Source organism: Ictidomys tridecemlineatus, chromosome 4 (assembly GCF_052094955.1).
Source record: "Ictidomys tridecemlineatus isolate mIctTri1 chromosome 4, mIctTri1.hap1, whole genome shotgun sequence".
Classification (NCBI taxonomy): Eukaryota; Metazoa; Chordata; class Mammalia; order Rodentia; family Sciuridae; genus Ictidomys; species Ictidomys tridecemlineatus.
The window spans coordinates 42,121,416-42,143,366 of NC_135480.1; the positions used below are offsets into that span (position 1 = coordinate 42,121,416).

At 41.8% G+C, this 21,951-nt stretch overlaps 1 protein-coding gene and 1 long non-coding RNA gene across 9 annotated transcripts in view; one reads left to right on the forward strand and one right to left on the reverse strand.

Moving 5' to 3' along the window:
* Positions 1–1,700: 1,700 nt before the first annotated feature.
* LOC144377074 (uncharacterized) lies at positions 1,701–21,121 on the reverse strand. Of its 6 annotated transcripts, none has more exons than XR_013437702.1 (3): positions 20,895–21,052; positions 3,039–3,173; positions 1,701–2,141 (listed from the first exon to the last, which is right to left on the reverse strand). XR_013437702.1 is itself a non-coding variant. In XM_078046348.1 (2 exons), the coding sequence occupies exons 1-2, from the start codon at positions 21,105–21,107 to the stop codon at positions 19,147–19,149; spliced, it is 387 nt and encodes a 128-aa protein (XP_077902474.1). In that variant the 5' UTR covers positions 21,108–21,121; the 3' UTR covers positions 18,259–19,146. The 6 variants fall into 6 exon arrangements, 1 of the variants encoding a protein (XP_077902474.1); XR_013437701.1 differs by lacking the exon at positions 20,895–21,052 and adding an exon at positions 5,136–5,325; XR_013437705.1 differs by lacking the exon at positions 3,039–3,173 and having other exon boundaries at positions 20,895–21,121.
* LOC144377075 (uncharacterized) overlaps positions 15,884–21,951 on the forward strand; it is a 121,283-nt gene continuing 115,215 nt past the window's right edge. For all 3 annotated transcript variants that reach the window (XR_013437707.1, XR_013437706.1, XR_013437708.1), the window contains exon 1: positions 15,884–16,218. This is a non-coding gene — a long non-coding RNA (uncharacterized LOC144377075). The remainder of the gene's footprint in view (positions 16,219–21,951) is intronic.

Sequence of the window (21,951 nt, forward strand, 5' to 3'; positions counted from 1 at the left end):
CTAATACAGTGAAGCTTTTGTGAAAAATCAAACTGATCTTTTCCCAGGTGGGAGCAAGAGGCCATTTATCAAATTGAGGCAGTGTCCATGCAATTGACTAAAGAATTTTCTACCACCCTAATTGACTGGAAGACCAATGAGCCATTTTCCCAGAAAACCATTTTCTGTCAACTTGACCGGTCAAGGTCATTTACATGAGGCAGGCAACATCTGTCTCAGAGAGAGGAGAGAGCATGATTCTCTACCACTACTCTATTGGTCTGTGCTACTGTCAAGTGTGGCTCCCAGAGGCAAGGCAGAGCCTGTGTTTATTAGTCATACCCCACCAGTAATCAGACTAGCTCTCTAAATGTCCTTTAGGATATGGACACTGGTTGGTTTTTTTGATCCATAACCTTATGGTAGGTGGTGCTTTTCAGATCAAGAGACAGTCTCAAGTCCAGAATGTTACCTGAGGTAACACACAACCTAGATGCTGAGGCAGCTGGGTGTCAACCACAGCCAGTGCATCGTCCACTGCAGACACTACGCTCACATGCACTGCTGACAAACTACTTATGCAGAGATGACATTTGCCTATTGAAATGAGGACCTCAGGGCCCGGGAGCTCCTCCCCCTAACCATCCCCTAACTGCTGCCTGCCTTCTGAGCTTCAGTCCTTGAGGCTGTTTGTAAATCTTTGGGAGTGAGTGTGTCTATGTATGCACAAGCGTGTGTCCTGGACACTTTTGAGAGCTGAGTGAGGAAAGTTACAGAAACATACACAAGGTTAGGGGTTGAATTGTGTCTCCTGGGGAAAAAAAAAAAGAGATATTGAAGTCCTAATTGCCAGAACCTCAAACGTGACTTATGGAAAGATGGGATCTTTATACAGGTAATCAAGTTACAATGAGTCATTGCAGTGAACCCTAATTCTATATAAGTAACATTCTAATAAAAGTGGGAAATTTTCACACAGAGACAGACCTATATAGTTGGAAGATTATGTGAAGAAGAGGCAAAAAGAGAAAATAGCCATCTCGAAGCCAAGGAGAGAGGCCTGGAACAGATCCCTCCTTCCCAACCTTCAGAAGGAACACATCCATCTCGAACTTTGGCCTCCAGAACTGTGGGACAATAAATTTCTGCTGTTGAAGCTGCCTAGTTTGTGGTGCTTTGGTACTGCAAGCCCTGAAAATGAATGGAAACCCCCAACCCACAAGTACACTATTGCATGCAAGCCTATGATTGTTCACTTGTGATTTTTTGACTTTACAATGGTGTGAAAGAAACATGCTTTCAGTAGAATGTGCTTCAAATTTTGAATTTTGAAACTTTTCCTGAGCTATCAATATGTAGTATGATTCTCTCTGCGATGCTAGGTATCTTTTAGCCACAGGTCCCAGTCAGCCACAAGATCAAGGAGAAACGACCAACGTTCCATGATGTACCGTGTTGCTAAGCTATCATGTTCACAGTAGGTTAGGTATATTAATATTAAATGCATTTTCAATTTATAATGGGATCATTATGATGTAACCCCATTTGTGTGTATGTGTAAAAACAGAAAATTTTACACACAAATTCAGGGCATTTACAGTTCATCCTAAAACACCCATGGTCCCTGTTGAAGGATCCCTGCAAAGTTTTATTTCCTGAAAATATTTTAATTCCTATCATAATCATAATACTAAGAAATGAAAAAATATTATTCTAAGAGCTTCACGTGTATCAGCTCATTTAATTCTCCCAACAACCCCAACAGCCAGAAGAAACAAATGCAGATTTTGGTGCCTGGAAGTGGTAACAAATTACCACTAAACCTGGTGATTTTAAAGAAGAAAGACTTATTCTTTCACAGCACTGGAAGGCAGAAGTCCAAAATCAGTTATCAGTGGGCTGAAGTCAAGGTGCTCATGGGGCCATGCTCCCTCCTCAGTCTCAGGGGAGAATCATTCCTGGCCTCTTCTAACTTCTGGTGGCTGCCAGTGCTCCTTGGCTTGGGGCTGCATCACTCTAGTTTCTGCTTCTGTCCTTTGCTTCTGCCCCTTTCATGTAAGTAAAAAACTCCCACTCTGCTATTCTCTTGTAATGACACAGGTGATTGCATTTATCCCAGGTGATCCAAGATAATTTCGCCATCTCAAACTCCTTAGTCACATCTGTAAAGATTCAATTTTTAAATTTATTTATTTATTGCCTTATAAGATAACATTCATAGGTGCCAGAGACGAAAATATTGATTTGGGTTGGCGGGAGGAGACATATTTCAGGTAGCCATTTTCTGCCCTCCAGATCTTCCAAGTTCTCATCTGTCCCACATACAAAATATGTTCACCCCACTGGACACTCCCAGAATTTCAACCCATTAACAGATTCAACTCAAGTCCAAAATTTCATCTAAATATGATTAGTGCAAAAGTCTCAAATCTCATCATTTTGCTCTCAGTCTAAACCATGTAGGAGAGAGACTCCATATGATCAATCGGGGAAATTCTTCTCATCTGTGGACCTGTAAAACTGAGATCAAGTTATCTGCTTCCAGGATGCAATGGAGAGACAGATATAAGACAGCAGTCACTGATATTTCTATTTCAAAAGTGAGAAAATGGAAAGAAGAAAAGTGTCGTGTTTTTGCAAAATTTTTTAAATCCAGTAGGGCAAACTCCATGAGGGTCAAATCCAGAGAACGATCCTCTCAGAATCAGGGTTCACCCTCTTCACGCAAGCCTTGAAGCTGGTGCCATTACAATGTTCACTTCACCAATAGCAATAAGGAGGCACAAGGAGCTAAAGCAACCTGCACAAGATCAGACTGCTAGTGAGAGGTGCACCAAAGCTTGTTCCCAAGAGTTTGACCTCAGAGCCTTCACTCCCAAGCAGGAGAAGCTACCTCCCCAGGGGTCCTCTGAGTTTAGGGAAGGTCTCAGAAAGGCACAGAGGCTTCTCTTGTAGATTAAAACTCCCTTCATCCTCTTTCCTGGCTCCCTCATGTTCCTAGTTTTTCCTGTGTCTGCCTAAAGCACTGGCCCCATTACTCTTGGTCACAAAGCACTCACCTCTCTTATGGTCCTTCTCTGCTTTGCAGACAGAGGCATTTCTCCTCCTTGCACCTGCGGTCTTTGGAATCCTTGCCTTCATTTAGTGGCCGCCTTTCCTTTATCCTCTCTGTGGCACCCCACACCTATTCTCCCCTGGGAGCAGGGAACAGGAGAGTAGGGAGAACATTGGAACACTGAGTTTGCCCTGCTGAGGTCTGCCTTCCTGCCCATCATTGCTGTCATGGACCATGTGAACTTGGACATGTTCTTTTATTGTCTAAACCTCAGTCAACTCACAAAGAATATGTAATCTAAGCCATAAATAAAACTCTGTTGTTTTTAACTGCCGAGACTGGGAGATTACTGTTATGAAAACATAATTTAGGAAAATCTAGCTGATACCAAGACACTCAGACGGGATATGCACAAGGAAACAATAGCATGACATATATGTAAACCAAAAAACAAAACAAAACATTGATTTTCTAATGAATTGAAAGTATCAGATTAAATAATCTCTGGAATATCCTTCCAGCTCTAAAACAGGAACTATAACTTGAAATGCTTACAGTGACCAAATGGGTAAATATATTAAGAAATGTAATACTTGCCCAATTGCATTGTCTTTAAAAATACTTTTGAAGCAAGCAAATTGCACATGCCAGCTGTTCTTTGTACCTCCTGCCTACTCTCTTTATGGCTACCTCTTTGATAAAAACCTCGTTTCTCAAAACATAAGCCCTTAGATGGGAGAAGCCCTGAGAAAACTGGTGGCAGTTTCAAAATGGGTCCAGTTACCTCTAAAAGTTCTTCCGGTGCAGGTCACACATTATGTCAGTTGCTGTGGTGCTTAACACTGTGGGCTTTGGAGTACACCTAGTCTGGATCTTAGCTCCTCTACTTACTGGTTTCATGATCTTGGGCAAATTGTTTTCCACCTCTCAAAGCTTTAGTTTCCTTTTTTTTTTTTTCCATATTGCTAATAACACAATTCCACAGACTGGGTAAGTCTTAAAAGTTTATTTGGGCTCATGCTTCATGAGGCCCAAGGTCAAAGGGCTGCCTCTTTGACTTTGGTATGAGGCATCATCTACCCAAAGACAGAAAGTACCCATGGTCTGTGTCCTCTTGCTTCTCTTCCTCTTCTTATAAAGCCACCAATATCCAGCCACGGGTGCCTTCTCTATGACTTAATCTAATTACCTCCCAAAAGCCCCACCTCTAAACACCACCAGTGGATTAAGCTTTCATCCTCTTAATAACTCAGAATGGGATTGAACTCCAACATAAATTTCTGACGTAACAAACCGCATTCAAATTATAGGAGAATCTCATGGGTTTTTGGGGAAAGAATGAAGTAATGAGCTTCGCACAATCCTCGATAAATGTGAGCTTTAGAGATCAATGATAATAACATTAATGTTGTTATTATTATGCCTCTTTGCTATGGTGTGATCTCTAAAGTTGACATTTTCTTTTTTTTTTTTTTTAAAGAGAGAGTGAGAGAGGAGAGAGAGAGAGAGAGAGAGAGGATTTTTAATATTTATTTTCTAGTTCTCGGTGGACACAACATCTTTGTTTGTATGTGGTGCTGAGGATCGAACCTGGGCCGCACGCATGCCAGGCGAGCGCGCTACCACTTGAGCCACATCCCCAGCCCCAAGTTGACATTTTCTCCCAAAGATAGTTTAAAATCAACACAGATAATGCAAGTCCTTTTCACAGTATATTTTTAAAGGAAAATCATTGATGTGACTTCGCCTTTTTTATTATCCAAAAGATCGAATTCCTGTTCTCTTCAGGCTCTTCCTGAAAGGTAAATAACTGGGAATGTTAAATAAAGTCAATATTCACCCTCTAAATTGCACTATAATGCATACTTTTTTTCCCCCTTCTCTTTCTCTCTGCTTTATGTATGATAAGAAAAAAAAAATACTTTAGGGAAGAAAAAGTTACCAGATTTGTAAACCTGTTTTCCAATTACTGAACTTCTGGAAAGAAAGATGCCATAATTGCTCAAGGTGAAAGGAAGAGGAAGCGATAAGAAAGTAAATTATCTAGAGGATCGATGGTAGAAGATTTCTGAAGACCAGTGAGCATTCTCCCCTGTCTTACCTGTCAGACATGAGGGAATTAGACTGCACGCTCACCAAGGAATACTTATATGTAATCATTCTTGGGCTTTTTTCTCCTACCCACTTACACACTCACAGACTCTAAAGAATAACTTTGTTATGAAGTTCCAGCCAAGTGAAAGATAAGGATGACTTCAAAGCCTAGAGACTAGGAGTTGTCCTGATGACCGGGAATGGCAAGGAAAAGCATGGTAAATAAAAATGAAATAAGAAAGACATGGGAAGGACAGTTATCTGGGATGGATACATTCTGATTTATTGCTACTCCTCACATCCTGTCTTTGATTACAGACTCTATCTCTAGAAGGCCAGATTTGGACAAGGCCAAGGTAAAATGCTTGTGACACTTGGCATTGAATTGGCATTGACTATCTTTTGGCTGATCTGGTGACTTTTTGTTTCTTGATTGAGTAAAGCTCACTTGCCTGAGGCCTTATGAGCACATGGGTATTTTGTCCTTTGAGCCAAGGATGGGAATTTTCCCTGTCGTAGTCTTTAGAACTCATGAGGTTGCTGATTCTTAACTTCAAGTGAAAAGCCTTTCGATGGGATAATGTTTGCTTTTTTATCTACTATTCACATTGTGTGATAATATGTTGATTCATTCAATAAACATTTACTGGGCAGTAACTCTAGCCCCACATCCCTGAGAATATGGCAATTAAAAAAAAAAACAGGTGCAGCCTCTGCCTTCATTAAGTTTATGATTCATCAGGGGAGAGAACTCTTAGGCTATTGCGATAAGAGCATGAGGAAGCTTGTGTTGACAACAGCAAACATTAATTGAATGATTATTAGGAGCCAGGTATAAAAGGCATAATGTACATTAACTCATTTAATTCCTATGACAATTCAAAAAGGTTGGTAATATTCTTATCTTCACTCAAAAGATGAGAATATTGAAGCACAGAGAGATTAGTAAATTTCCCAAGTCATCAACTTGAACATAGTTAATCTGGGTATGAATTTAGGTGGCTTAGCTTTAGAGCAAATGCTTTTAGCTATCATGCTATAATTAAAGAAGCATTGGGTACATAGGGTGGGGAGGGCAGAACTCCTTAATTTGATCCAGTTGGCCCAGGTAGTGACCTTGCTGAGTCCCACAGAATTTAGCTTGGAAAGGGTGAGTATGATCCAGCATAAATGTTTTCATTCATAATTTTTTCTGCAAAACATTCATAATGTTTTCTGCAAGTAACAGAAACCCAGCCTAAATAGGTTATTACACAAAGAGTAGGTTATTTTTCTACACACCACTTTCTGGTGGTAAGTTCTGTCTAGTGCTGATCCTAGGAAGGCTCTGGAAGTCAGGGTCCTGGTCAGCATCCTTTTCCTTCTTTTTACTGGTTTATAGCAGGTCCACATATTGCAACCAATTCCTGAGAGAGGAAGCAAGGAGAGCATGGAGCTTATAAGGAAGGAAAAATATTTTCAGATATCTCACAGGGACGTCCTTTTACAACTCAGTCAAAAAGAGGTGGTTATGTTCTTACCTCTAGAAGATGCCATGTACCTACATTCCCTGAGTCCAAGAGATTCTCAGGAGTGTTTCTATGAAAGGAAAGGAGAGTGGATTTTGAGTAGACAACCAATAATGTCTACCAGAATAGAAAATAGTGTTCTAGGCAATCACACATGCAAAAATATGGCAAACAAGACGACAGAAATGAGGCATTGGAAGAGGCTCAGTATGGCTGGAGACAAGCTTGACAGATGGAAAGAGATGAGGCTAAGGAGGGCCAGAGAGGCTGGAGCATCCTGAGGAGTTTACACTGCATTGTAAAGATGAAGGGGAATCAATAAAAAATTGCAGATAGGGCAATGGTATGAGGTGCTTTGTTTATAAAGATCATTCTGGAAACTCTGTGATGAATGCTTGAATGAATAAGAAAGATGAGAGACAGAGAAACTAGTTGGGAGGATGCTGTAGTGATCCAGCTGAGGGATGATGGTGTCTGGAGCTCTTACAGAGACGTTGGTAATAGAGAGGGGTAAACTGCCATCTTTAAAAAAATATTTTTTAGTTGTAGATGAACACAATACCTCTATTTTGTTTGTTTAGTTTTATGTGGTGCTGGGGATTGAACCCAGGGCCTCACACATGCTTAGGCAAGTGCTCTACCACTGAGCTATAACTCCAGCCCATAAACTGCCATTTTTAAGAGGTAGAATCAAAGGCTTGATGATTGGGTTTGGGAATAGGGACTGCAGTGACTTGATGAAAATTATTGATGAATATAGTCTACATTTCCACTAGTAAAACAAACAAACAAAAAGCATCATGAAAAGGCCTTGGACCCAAACCATGGGTTCGAGTTCATGATAGCAAATTGTCAATTCCTACAGAAGGAAAATCATAGAGTCCAGTCATTTTTTATTTGGACTTTATTTCTGTTATATATACATAAATGCTCCTCAGCTTGCAGTGGGATTATGTCCTGATAAACCCACCAGAAGTTGAAAGTATCTTAAGTCAAAATACATTTAATATACCTCACCTACCAACATCCTAGCTTAGGAACACAGTACATTGAAAAGTGTCTGTGTTTGTCCTTGTGATCATGTGACTGCCTGGGGACTGAGGCTTGAAACTGCTGCCCAGCCTCAGGAGAGAGAATTACACCATGTATCACTAGCCAGGAAAAGATCAAAGTTCAAAGTTAAAAATATGATTCCACTGAATGCATAATGCTTTCCTACCACACCATAAGAGACTGTTATGTAGGCCACATAAATGGTCCATAGGTTATACGGGAAGAACCCACTATTCTTAACCCCAATTCACTGCACTAACAATTAATTGCTACTTGAGAGAGGTATCTACTTAATTTTATAGCTGTTTCTTCTGCTGCTTATCTCCATACCTCTAACTAGCATGATTATTTTGCTATTTGTTGGCTTCCAACAAAGGAAGATAGGACTCAGGTTTCTCCCTGTTTCACCACGTCACCTTCTGTCACAATCAGACACACACTCCTCTAGCCAATATTACTATATATCATAATTTGGGATTAAAAATATTTGGTATTTATTTTATCAGGACCATGTGAATATGATTCACTTATGAAACCTTTAGAATATTATGTTTAATTTTCACTTTTGTTCAACTTTTTTGATAATAAAGCTCTAGCTTTCTGTAGATCTTAAAGTAAATCATTACATAACTCCACTAAAATGTAAATATCCTTTCAGTGTATTCAAACACAGGTAGCTTATCTAATGATAGCAATTTTTTTCTTGAATACATTCATCTATGAGCCTTCAATTTCCCACTGCAACGGGGACTGGACTCTCTGGGCCTCTGTATTAATTAGCTTTTCTGCATAATCCACCACCCTAAGATTTAGTGGTAAAAAAACAAAAAATCATTCATTGAGCTTACAGTTCTGCAATTTGACAATTTGGGCTGAACTCAACTGGATGATTCTCTTGATTTGGGCTGAATTCCCTCAGGCATCTGCAGTTTACTGCAGCTCAGTTTAGCAGCTCTGCTTTGGTGGGAAAGCTATTTGCTATTAGATACCATATCCCATCATTTGTCATCCCTCCAGCAGGTTAGTCCAGACTCCATTGTTGATACAAGGATCCAAGAGAGAGAAAGAAAATAACCCAGAATCTTTGGAGTTCAGGATTGAAATGGCTCACTGTGACCCCTATCACATTCTACTGTCCACATGATCATAAGGCGAACCCAAAATCAAAAGGTTTGTAAATAGATTCCATGTCTTATTCGAAGAATTGGAAAGATACATTGCAAATAACATGGGTACAAGAGGTCACCAACTGAGGATATGAATTAAGCAACCCACCAGTCTGCTGCATAACTGTTGTCCTAAAATCTCCTTTGACTATTATACGTGGAGGTGTTTCTAATCCTGTATTGGATCCTGTTAGGGTTTAGATATTAGGTGTCTCCCGACAGCTTATTTGTGAGACAATGCAAGAACATCCAGATGTGAAATGATAGGGCTATGAGAGCCTTAACCAAATCAGTGAATTAATCCTTTCAGGGGGAATTAACTGAGTGGTAACTGAAGGTGTGGCTGAGGAGGTAGGTTACTGGGGATGAGCCTTTGGGGTATATATTTTGTATCTGGTGAATGGAGTCTCTCTCTGCTTTCTGATCATCATGTGAGCCTCTTCCCTCAATGACACTCTTCCACCATGATGTTCTGCCTCACCTAAGCCCTGAGGAATGTAGCCAGCTGTCCATGGACTAGACCTCAGAACCCTGAACCTCCAAATAAACTTTTCCCTCACTAAAATTGTTCTTATCAGATCTTTTTGTTACCACAGGGGGAAAAAAGCCTGATTAAAACAGATCCCCTGTACAACAGCTATACTTCAGAAAGTTATTTTAACAGATAACGGGATGGGGGGGCATGAAGGTGGGGGGGATGGGTTTGCTGGAACTGGTATTTCTGAAGAGCACAGGAAATTGATTCTGCCAGTGCTGGGAAAACTGCAGATTGAATTCATCTGTTGCTATAGGAGGGAATTATTTCTGCCAGAATAAAAATGAGTTGCCAATGTGTGTAAACAAGAAGCAAACAGGAAGGGGCAAGTGAGTCCTTTCTTCCTTCTCTAGCCTTTCAGTTTCCCAGTAGCTGCCCCTCTCTTTGTTTTTTTTTTAATTTTTAATATTTATTTGTTAGCTATCGGTGAACACAACATCGTTGTTTGTATGTGGTGCTGGGGATCCAACCCGGGCCGCATGCATGCCAGAGGAGCGCGCTACCGCTTGAGCCACATCCCCAGCCCAACTGCCCCTCTCTTTGTGATAGCAGAGCTCAACAGGGAGCCAGCTAGCCAAGGTGAAGAGGGATCTTCAGTCTCATCTCCAGCAATGCACACCAGACTAGAGGAATGTGGGTTTGCAGCCACAAGACCATAAGACAACAACTGGCATACCTTGTGTTTTGGTTTCTATGTCTTTCTATTTCTGGGCCATCCTAAGTATGGTAAATTTCCTCACATCTTCAATGTCTAAAGCCTTCCGTCATGGTTACAGTTTGGCTGAACGTGGCATTCCAGTATGGAATTCATTTCCCCTCATTAGTTTGAAAGCATTCCTCCATTACCATTCTTAGAGTGTCCAGTATGGCCACTAAGTCTGATGCCATGTGTATTTCTGAACCTTTGGATGTGATCTATTTTTTTTTTGGAGGAGGGTAAAGGAATTTATTTATTTGTATTTTTATTTATTCTTTTTAGGTATACATGACAGTAGAGTATATTTTGTCATACATACATGGAGTATAACTTATTCTAATTAGGATCCCATTCTTGTGGTTGAACACGATGTGAAGTTACACTGGTTGTTTATTCATACATGAATACAGGAAAGTTATGTCCAATTCATTCTACTGTCTTTCCTATTCCCATTCCTCTCCCTTCTCTTCATTCCCCTTTGTCAAATCCAATGAACTTCTATTCTTTTTTTTTTTTTTTTTTTACTTTATTGTTGGTCGTTCAAAACATTACACAGTTCTTAATACATCATCTTTCACAGTTTGATTCAAGTGGGTTATGAACTCCCAACTTTACCCCGTATACAAATTGCTGTATCACATCAGTTACCCTTCCATTGATTGACATATTGCCTTTCTAGTGTCTGATGTATTCTGCTGTCTGTCCTATTCTCTACTATCCCCCCTCCCCTCCCCTCCCCTCCCCTCCCCTCCCCTTTTCTCATCCCTGTTTAATGTAAATCTTCTTCTCAAGCTCTTCGTCCTTACCCTGTCCTTGTTTACTCCCGAACTTCTATTCTTCCTTCCCCCCAACTTATTGAGAGTCAGCATCCACATATCAAAGAGAACATTTGGCCTTTGTTTTTGGGGGGATTGGCTTATCTCTCTTAGCATGATTGATATTCTCCAGCTCCATCCATTCACTGGCAAATGCCATAATTTCATTCTTCTTTATGAGTAAGCAATATTCCATTGTGTATATTTACCTCAATTTCTTTATCCATTCATCTGTTGAAGGGCACCTGGGTTGCTCCACAGCTTAGCTACAGTGAATTGAGCTGCTATGAACATTGATGTGGTTGGTTGGATGTGACCTATTTCTGTTGGTTTTGTTTATTTGTTTAATCTTTCTTCTGGATGCTTTTAGGATTTTTCCTTATCTCTATTCTCCTGAGACTTCATAATGAATTGTCTTATTTCTGTTTTTTTCTTCCTCCAAAGTATTCAGTGGATCTTTTCAGTCTGAAAATTAATTTCCTTCATTTTGGATAATTTTCGTTGGAATTTATTGAAATCTTGAAGAAATTCTTCACTTCTTTTGTCTGTGTCCTTTCTTTTCTTGAGTCCCCATTATTCCGTGTGGAATCCTCTCATTTTTTCACCTTTATTCTCTTACTGTCAGTCATGTGTTCCCCTGTTGTTTTCAATGTGGTCTCCTCACCCTGGTATCCCAAGAGAAGAGTCCTTCTGGTTCAGCTTCTTCACAGAATATACTTCTAGGACCTGGGATTTTAGAAAGTTTTCCCCTTGATTGTGTGAGGTAGGAACAAAGAAGGTCAAATAATGCCTTCCAACCCATTCTTCATTTTTAGCCCCACCTTTGCTCTGAATTTCAGATACACTTGGTGCATTCATTTTCTGTCTCTAGGGTTCTTCTATAGCTTGACCTTGCTTCTGTTTTGGTTACTACCACTTCGGGTTTGGATTTCCATTTGGTCAAAATTGGCTTCATGTCTCCACTGCCTTCCTCTTTTTCGATCTACCATTGACTTTTACTAGTACTACTAGAAAGTCTATCTTTCAGCAAGAGACAACAAAAGCACCATCCTCTTAATTGGGAAGATGGTAAAATTGTAAATGTGCTTCAATGGTCATGGTAGATGATAGCGTTCATGTCCTGATTGAATCAAGATCTCCATGACCTTGTGTAACTCCCTCTCACATTGAATCTAGGCCCAGCCATATGACTTAATGGGATGTTAGCAAATGTAAGTTTCCTGCTTTACACTGTGACTGCAAGGAACCCTGAGAACTTCAGGTAAAGAAGCTAACCTTCTGGGTGGTAAAAGACCTGAGAGAGAAACCAACCATCCCATCAGAGCCCAGCCCCTAGACATACCAACTACTAGCAAATTGCAAACAAGTGAGTTTAGTTAAGACTTAGGGAAGACCCTCCTACCTGACAGCCCAGCCTATGTTACTGACTCACACAAATGTGAGTAGATGATGCAGTTTGTTTGTTTTTAGTCTGTAAGTTTGGGGCCAGTTTTGCAACAACTGATAACTGATATAGAGGGGACACATTAAAACCTCTCGTTTCTTTTGCAGTCGCACATCACAGATCAAGGCAGTACTGCTTTTGTCATACTCCTTGTTGATTTAGACTGATTTTATCTCTTTACTATCATTTTAGTGTGATTTTGGAAAGAGTCAAAATAAATGTGCAGGTGAATTCCATCACATTTAGTTGGAAATCTCTATCCACTTTCTCTTCATTTGTTTAACACATATTTATGGAGCACTTAGTAGGTGTCAACAGCACTCGGCATGTGTAACACAGCTCTACCTAATCTGTACACTAGCATTATGCATTAGGCAGAAGTTTTCCCTTTTAATAGATTAAATAAATAAGACTCAATGAGGTTAAATGACTTGCTCAAGGTCACACAATTCATAATAGCATTGCTAGAAATTGTGCCCTTCGCTCAGTGCCAACACAGTCCGCATTATTTCCCATATATGTTGCTGAACTAGCAAACAGAGAATGCTAGAGTCAGGATGGGTGTAAGATGCATCACAAAGTAAGACTTGACCTGGTGGCTGCTGAGATGTAAGGACTGAAAAAGAAAAAAATGTCTGAGAATTCCACCTTCTATTGATCTGCTTTGACCCCAGGATTGCTAATGGATAGAGCCACTAACAAAAGGGGACAACAGAGGAAAGAATGTCTCAATTGGGGAAGATGGAGAACTTGCTTCTGAGGGGCTGCATTGGATCTTTCTTTTTTCTCATCTGCATCTGCAGATCAAAGCTCTGCCGAGCACGGTTGTTAGTATTGCTTGCAACCTGCTTTTATTGGGGAAGATTGGTTGGTGCTACTTATAGGACATTTTACCAGAGTAAATGGTAGCTCTGATTGGGCTCCTCGGTGGTGGGTGGGGAGCAGAGCCCAGTGAGACTCAATATGGTTAATGGCTATCAAATGGTTAAAACTCCAGGCACTTCTTGGGAAGTATTCCCAGAAGGCTGTTTGCACGTTGTGTAAGGGAAATTAAGTGCAGAGAAAAGTGTGTTCAATTTAGATCCATCTGGTCTGTGTTGCTCCTTTTCCTTCTTTTTCTCCGGGAGAGAAGACTGTTCAAACAAAGGCAGTAGGTGTTTTACTTGTATTTTTCAGTCTCTCCCTCCACATGAAGAGGTCCTGTTATTATCTCACTTTTATAGATCAATACGCTAAGGCATAGAGAAGTGACCTGGGTTGTTCAAAGTCTACAGCTAACAAGAGTAGGCCTGGGTTTGAATCCAGGTGATATGTCTTTAGAACGTACATGACTTCTGTAGGTTAAAGGCTACACTTCCAACCAATAAACTAGTATCATAATTGCCTCTGGAGAGGAGATGAGGGAAACTAGATGAAGGTTTTCCCTTTTTACTTTACCAAATGCTACACTGTTTGTGATTTTTCTCCTTCAGCATGTGTTACTTCAATTTAAAAATATATGATAAAAGGAAAAGCAAGGTTGCAGAAGATAACAGTAGCACCTTTTTTTAAAAGAATTGCAATAGGGCTTTTGAATCAGGAAAAAGCACTAATTAATATTAGGAATTTATTTAGGGACTATGTAATTCTAGGTTGAGGACAAGGAATGAATTAAATTTCTTTAGAATTCCTACAGCCACTGTGGGCAACTGGGGTAATGGGCAGGTAAAAAAAAAAAATGAGCTCTTAGGACAAAGCAATGGCTTGGAAATCCTAGAAGTAAATGCAAACAAGAACTCAGACCCTGGAAGGCAAGAAATGGTGGTGGTCAGATGGAAGCCAGGAAATCTAGAGTAACTAAAAGTATCATCAGTACAAGAGGATGAGATGTGGAAGACAGCAGATTGAGGCTCCAGGAGGGAAAAATAAACTACCTTGTCCAGAAGCCCCTTACAGTTCCTCTGGGCCCTTGAAGGTAGATGAAGGGAAGGAAGCAGAGGAAGAGGGAGAGGGCACACCTGGCTGAAAGCAGAAAAAGTGAGCATATGCTGACGTCTCTGCGCCGACACCATAGGACTTGGATGCAGAGCTTCTACCTGCATGAGCATTTGGCAAGGATTTCCTTTCAGTCATGCCCATGTCTGGGAGAGCTCAGACCTTCCTTTCAGCTCAGTGACGGGACTTCTGGGGGGTGTGGATGGAATGAGGCTTCTGGAGCCAGTGGGTCTGGAGCCAGTTTGGCTCTCGCTGGTGGAGTTCCCGTATGTAAACACTTATCACACTTTATTTTTGTGCTTGCCTAATTTCTAGGTGATAAACTCTGATGGGCAGCACCATGTCTGTTTTGTTCACCACTGTATACCTGTATACCTAGTGACAATCTTGTCACCTAGAACAAAATCACTGATGGTCTGTCAAATTAATTTGTTTGATGAATTTGTGAAATAAATTTCTAATCCTTTTTTGAGCTTCTATTAGTAATTCTCTTGATTGTAATACTAACATGTTTTGTTGCTAGCTTTTACTAAACACATATGCTGGCTCTTTGTTTTAAGTAAGAGGAATCCCAACTCAAATTTTGTTTTAATAGTCCAGGGATAGGGTAAGATTGGATCAGGGCTGTCTTGGCTTCTCTGTGATTTGACTGTGTCCTTTTTGATGCATAGCTTTTCTCAGGTGGAATTTACTCATGATTGCAAAAGGTTTGCTGGCAGAAACTGGGGCCACACAATTCCTCATTCATTTTAAGAAGGGAGGAAATGGGGTTGTGGCTCATCGGTAGAGTGCTTGCCTAGCATGGGCGAGGCCCTAGGTTCGATCCTCAGCGCCACATAAAAATAAATAAGTAGAATAAAGGTATTGTGTCCAATTACAACTAAAAACTAAAATTATTTAAAAAATTTAAAAAAAGAAGGGAAAGAGAAAAGGAGAATGGGGAGAGAAGAGGAGGAGGAGAGAGAGCTGTACCATCAAATATTTTGGAGATTTACTATGACTCAATCAAACTGAACTTACCAGGGGCTAATCATATGTTGATTGGCATAATTCATCCCCAAGCCAACCAGTGTAGTAGCAGGACTGGTATTATGCTGATTGACAGATTTACAACTGGAGTTTGGGTGCAAGCTGTCCTTACTGAATTTCATGGCTACTTTTAAATGGTGGAAGAGATGAAAGGATGTCGACAGCCAAATGAACATCCATTCATTTAATCCCCTACAATACCCTGTAAATGACAGAGAAACAACTTGCTCAAGATTACAAAGCCAGTTATTGGCATCTGAGTCCATACACTTGGCCACTGGAATCTACTGCTCCAAATTTTAGACATTGTAATGGGTTTCACCAGTTGCTTGTTCTTAAGATCACCCCCAAGACACAATTGGGTCAGGTTCAACTCCTTTAATATTGACCTTTCTCCTGAAAGCCAAAGCTGTGAGATGGATTCACAGTTCCAGGCTCCCTTAGGGGCACAGCACACCTGCTTGGGTGCTGACCAAGAGGTTGCTATAAAGCCAGGACAGACAGTCCCTGTTCTCCCATCAGTGGTCATTCATCAAGCAGTTATTGAGCATCTGCTCTCTGTGGACCCATCTGTCCAAACCAAAGCCCGAAACTCTGTTTCTAGTGTCCTTGTCTAATCTTTCACTTTTGTCTGTTCCTTTGCTTATCACACCCAGAAATCTTTTCTTTCTCTCCTGGAATGAACTGTGTGGGTGGATGCTAGTTCTTTGACTCAGACCTGCACCCAGCCTGGTTCTTTTCTTTGGACCTACCACTCAGGACAGCAACATTATCTCTGCTGCAAATCTCCATTGATTGACAATGGCTGCCTTGAGAAGCAGGAGGAGTCTGCATCCCATCTCAGAAGCCAACTGCACCATTGCCTGCTGGTAAGCTCTGTCCTGGGAGGACAGGTTGCTGGTGGATATTTGATATCCCTGGGCCCATACAGTCACCACAGCTTTGTATCTGGGATTCAGAACCAGCTCCCCCATTGCTTGAATTCCCTGAGAGTGACTTAGCAACAAGTCAATACTGGCATAATACCAACAAGTTCCTGTCTCCTTCCATATCTCTGAATGAGGCTGAGCTGTTTACATGTTAGGTAACAGAATGATGGAGAAGTCTGGGGAGAAAGAAAGCAAGAGTGGAAAGGTCTGGTATAGGCCAAGGAGTTCCAAACTGTGATTTAGGATGTCTGAGTTCAATCTTGCTAAGCAGTAGCTCACTCTGTGACACTAGGCAAGTCTCTGGCCCTCACTTGATCTTGTTTTTTTCATGTGATATTGAACATCAGAGGTTCTCAGTGGGGGAGAGACCTCTTCTTAAGGCACATTTTTTCAGTGTCATTATGACTGGAGGCTGCTTCTGGCATTTAGTGGGCAGACCAAGGTTATATTAAATATCATACAATATGCAAGACAGTCTTGTGATTAAAGAACTATCCCATTTTACCTATCTGGCTGGACACTCAGGGAGGTGAAAAACTCATTCATAATTATCTGACTCAGAAATTAGTTCTGCTTTAAATATGATCACAAGTTATTTCTGCACAGAAGCCATGAACATTAAACTTTTGAAAGTGAAATTGCCTTGTAAATCAAGGGAAAATTTCATCTCCAGTTTTATTGAGGTATGATTTATATATATTCACTCTTTTGTGTGTGTGTGTGTGTGTGTGTGTGTGTGTGTGTGTGTGTGTGTCGGTTGCTGGATTCCACAGTGGGTGCTCTACCACTGACCTATATCTCTCCATTCCTTTTTATTATCATTATTATTATTATTTGGTGGGGGAGTGTACCAGGGATTGAACTCAGGGGCACTCAACCACTGAGCCATATCCTCAGCCCTACCTTTTTATTATTATTTTTTAAATTTGAGACAAGGTCAAGTTAAGTTGCTGAGGCTGGACTTGAACTTGGCAATCTTTCTGCCTCATCCTCTCAAGTAGTTGAGATTATAGGCACATGTGCGCCACTTCATGCAGCTCAATTCAGTTTTTAAGTGATATCAATTTTTTTAAGTGTAATCAATTCAGTTAGTGTTTAACTAATTAAATGATTTTGAAAATTTGATAAAGTTAGGCAACTGTCACTATCACTCAAGGTCAGAACAGCCCCATCTCCCTAAAAAGTTTTTTGCATTGTTTGCAGTCAATTCCTGCTCCTTACCCCCAACCCCAGGCAATGATTGATCTGCTTACTGTCTCTATAGATTTGTCTTTTCTAGACATTTTACATAAATAGGTTGACTTCTTCCATTTAGCATACTGTTTTTTGAGGTTCATCCATAATGTATCACTGATCATTAGTTTTTGTTTGTTTGTTTGTTTTTTCTGGTAACTGGGGATTGAACCCAGAGGTGCCCTACCACTGAGCTACACACATATCCTCAGCCCTTTCAATTTTGTATTTTAAGACAGGGTCTCACTAAGTAGACCAGACTGACCTTGAATTTGTGATCTGCTTCAGCCTCCTGAGTTGCTACAATGCCCCTCTCAGTTTGTTTTTTATTGCTTTGTAGTAGTCCAGAGTAAAATACCCCATTTTATTTACCTATTTATCAGCTGATAGACATATGGATTGTTTATAGTTATTGGCTTTTAGGAATAGTGCTGCTGTGAGCATTCCTATGAAAGTCTTTGTGTGGACATATGTTTTCATTTCTCCTCATCATATACTTGGGGGTAGAATAGTGCTGCATTACTTTATTAATTTTTTAAATATTTATTTTTTAGTTGTAGTTGGACACTATACCTTTATTTTATTTTATTTTTTAATGTGGTACTGAGTATCGAACCCAGGGGCTCATTTGTGCTAGGCACGCACTCTATTCCTGAGCTATCATCCCAGTCTATTAAATTATTTTTTAATCAAGAGCTGTTTAAATTCTTTTGGAACTCATTTTGGAAAACCCCAATATTCATAGTATTTGAGTCATCAATATAACATTCCTGTATCTTCATGCTTTGGGTGCTCTCAAAGTCACAGTCAGACACATTGAATCATGTATATTTGTACCCGCGATTCTGCATATAGCTATATCACATATATGATTTCACATATAGGAATATGAATGATTCTGTGCACAGGTATAGGCTTCTGACTACTTCATTATATCTCTAGTTGGGCTATACCCAAACATTTCCATATTGAAATATATTACTTTGAATTATTTTTTATGTCTCATACAATAAGGACATTAAATAATTTTTAAAATAATGTACATAGGTGGCTTATATTTATGAATTTCATTTCAGGATAGAAATAGAGTGATGAGACAGATTGGGAAGGTGGTGATTTTAGAGGCCCAGATGAGTTTTTCAATTCTGTACTCAGAGAGACTTGTTCAGAAAGAGAACTGGTAATCCAATCCAATCCAATTGTCTTGCACCAGTTGCTTTGATCATCCGACTGCAGCCCGGTTCTTTCAGGCCAGAACCAGAGTGACTGTGAGAGATGAACAAACCCAAGAGAACCATCATGAAAAGGTACAGGAAGAGCTTCGAGTTCTGTTATTTAGCTTTGGTTTCTGAGTAAATCACAGGAAAGATGTTGAGAGCCACAGCCAAAGGGGCCCCAGCAAACTTCCAGCTGCCAGCAAACTTCCAGCTGCCGGCTGATGACTGGCTCACAGCGGCCCCAGCAACATCTAGCTGATTGGCTCCTCTGCAGTGATGTTCATTGGGCTGTTTCCCTGCCCTTCAGACTGCCAGCTGATGATTGGCTCACAGCGGCCCCAGCAACATCTAGCTGATTGGCTCCTCCACGGAGCTGCTCATTGGGCTGTTTCCCTGCCCTTTCAGACCACGGAGCTGCTCATTGGGGGACTTCTTTGGCTCCACCCACACGACCCAGCCAATAGGCCTCAAGAGCAGGAGGATGGTGGGAGGTGGTGAGGCTTGTGTGGGTGAGAGGCTTGTGGAAGCTGGTGGTGGCAGTTGGGCTCTGAGGGTTTTTCCTGAGGAGCTGTTTTGCTTGGCGTTTGTAATTCTAAAAATAAAGTTAGTTTCTTTTGACAAGTGGCTCCTGAATTGTGCCCAGCCAGACTGCGGCAGAAAGACTCACAAAGCGACCCAGAAGGCTGGGCCTTGAGAGAATCTTGGAGTCCAGTCCCACATTTTCCAACAGCAGAAGGGGGTCAGGGCATCTGAGAAGCGTGCACCATGTCAGGGCGTCCTGGGAGTCTGATGCCTCTTCAGTTAGAGAGTCCCTAGTCACTCAGAGAAGAGATGGAGCCCCCTGAGGGGAAGTCTGAGATGGGCAACAGCCTCTCACCTCTCTTACCCAAGCTCTCAGCTATGGCCCAGACTTGCCTCCCTCCAAAGAGCCCGAGTTCATGGCAGGCTGTGTCCACACAGACTAGACTGGACACTGACCTTCCTGATTCCTGCAGCAAACTCCACATTCCAGGCAAGAGGGCCACACTTGCCTGCTGTTACTCTGGCTGAGGAAGTCTCACCCTGCCCCCCCATAACCCCCAAACCCACTTCAAGTGATGATTCCTTTATGCCTGTGGTGGATCACTGTAGCTCTGGGGTCCTCTGTCCACTGCCTATGAATCATATGCAGACAGAAAACCCTGAGGTTGCAGTCAGCACCCCTCACTGGGACCCCTAGTGGTGGGGACTGTATGTTGGGGGGCAGGGCAGGGATCAGTGTTTGGGACTGAGGTTTGGCCACCCCAAGGAAGGTCATTATACTACTCTGGGTTTTAGATTTTGTATTCTTTCTCTTTCTTTGTGTCTTTCTCAAACCTTGGCAGTTCACGCAAGTGCTAGTTATCTGCAAAACAAGCATTCTTCCAAAGGGGTGGTTGGTGCCACAGCAGTCCTGAGGCCTGGTGACTGGTGGTGGCTCCATAGATGCTGGGCAGGAAGTGGCCTTGCCTCTTAGCAGCTGTGCTGCTAGGGGGAGGCTGAGCCGGCTGGCCTGGGCTGAGAGAGGGAGGTCTCAGAAAGAGAAGGACCAAAGATGGAAAAGGAATAAAGGAGGAGAAAAGACCAGAAGACAGTGACTGTGAGGGATGAACAGGGGAGAGATACAGGGAATGGGGCAAGAAAGGGAAAAGGGGGTAGGAAAATAAGAATGGCAGAAAGGATAAAAGCAGAGAAAAAGGGAAGGGGAGGGGAGGCCAACGGAGAAAGTGGAGAGGCAGAGCTGAGGTTAAGGGAGAAGAACAATGGGAGAGAAAAAGGAGAGAGAAGAGGCCTGGGCCCTATAGAGAAGGCCCCTTTCCTGAAAGCTGCTCTTGCTCACACAAATCCCATCTCCTTCCTGCCACTCCCCTCCTGCACTCTGACAATTGTAGGTCTGAAAGGCACCTTTCCATTCTTTCCTAGAGGCTTTTAGGAAGCGGAAGCCCAGACTGGGATTTCATTATCCTCTTGCAGGCCAAGGTGTTCAAAGGCCTTATGTGGAGTGGCATGCCCCCGTACCTACAGAGAGACTTAGCACTCACACAGAAGCCCTGGTGACCGAATGCCTGTGATGGAAGCCTGTAGCCACAGAGAACTCAGGAGAGTTCATGGCAGGCTGTGTCCACACAGGCTAGACTGGACACTGACCTTCCTGATTCCTGTAGCAAACTCCAAAGGTGGACCAAGGTTACTGCGATAGAAGCAGACATTTGGATGTTTCTTTGTAGCTTCCACTGGGTCCTGGGTCCTCAGATGAGAGGGGCTGAGGGGCTGGGCATGCAGTGTGGGCAGGAGGAGGAGGGCTGTGCGCACATCTCTGACGTCAGCACCAGCCTGCAGCGAAGGCTGCGCCTGCACCATTTGTCATCTCTGACTGCTGCCTACGTTCCCAGAGTCATATTCTTGTGTTTATGAGGAGGAATCACTGGCTGTGGAACAATTACTGTGTTGCAAACAAAACATTATAGCAGGAGATGAGAGGGAAAACAAACACCAGGCACTTTGAAATCTGGTTTCTTCCAGGCTTCTTGTAGCAAACTCCTCAGGTGTAGAGCAATACAGAGCTCCAGGGGCCTGCTGGGAAGCTGCTGGATTTCAGACATTTACAAAAGAACCAGAAAAGACCAGCCGCCTGGCTTAGATAAAAGCTACACATCTAGCCCCTGGGAAGCCAGGAGTGTGTGCCTTGCAAGCAAATGATGGTGCCTGCCCCAGCAGCAAGAAAAGCTGAATTCAGGGCTTTGGAAAAATGAAATGATTACTCCCTCTGCTTTTAAGAAATAGAGCAAGAAATAGTGAGGTTATTTTTAACTCTGTTATTTGCTCTTTGCTGATTAAGCACACACTTTGCTTGCACCCAGGTAGATGCATGAAGGAAGCAATAGAGTGTAGAGAGAGGAAGGCAGGATAGAGAGAGCTCTGAGCACAGGTCTTGCAGTCAGGTTGTCTGGGCTGGCATCGGCCCCTCAGCCTCCTATCTTCCTAACAGTGTCAAATCCTCACCTGAAGACTCATAAGGGTTGTTGTGAGGATTAAATGAGATTCGTGGAAAATGCTTAGAACAGGACCAGGCATGTGCTAAGTAAGTATCCATCCAACATCAGTGGTTACTAAGCACTCAACTACTAATCTGCATATACAGCAGCTAATTGTGAATCAACAAATTTTTAAAATAGAGTGATTGGATTTTGCCACTGTTGTTTAA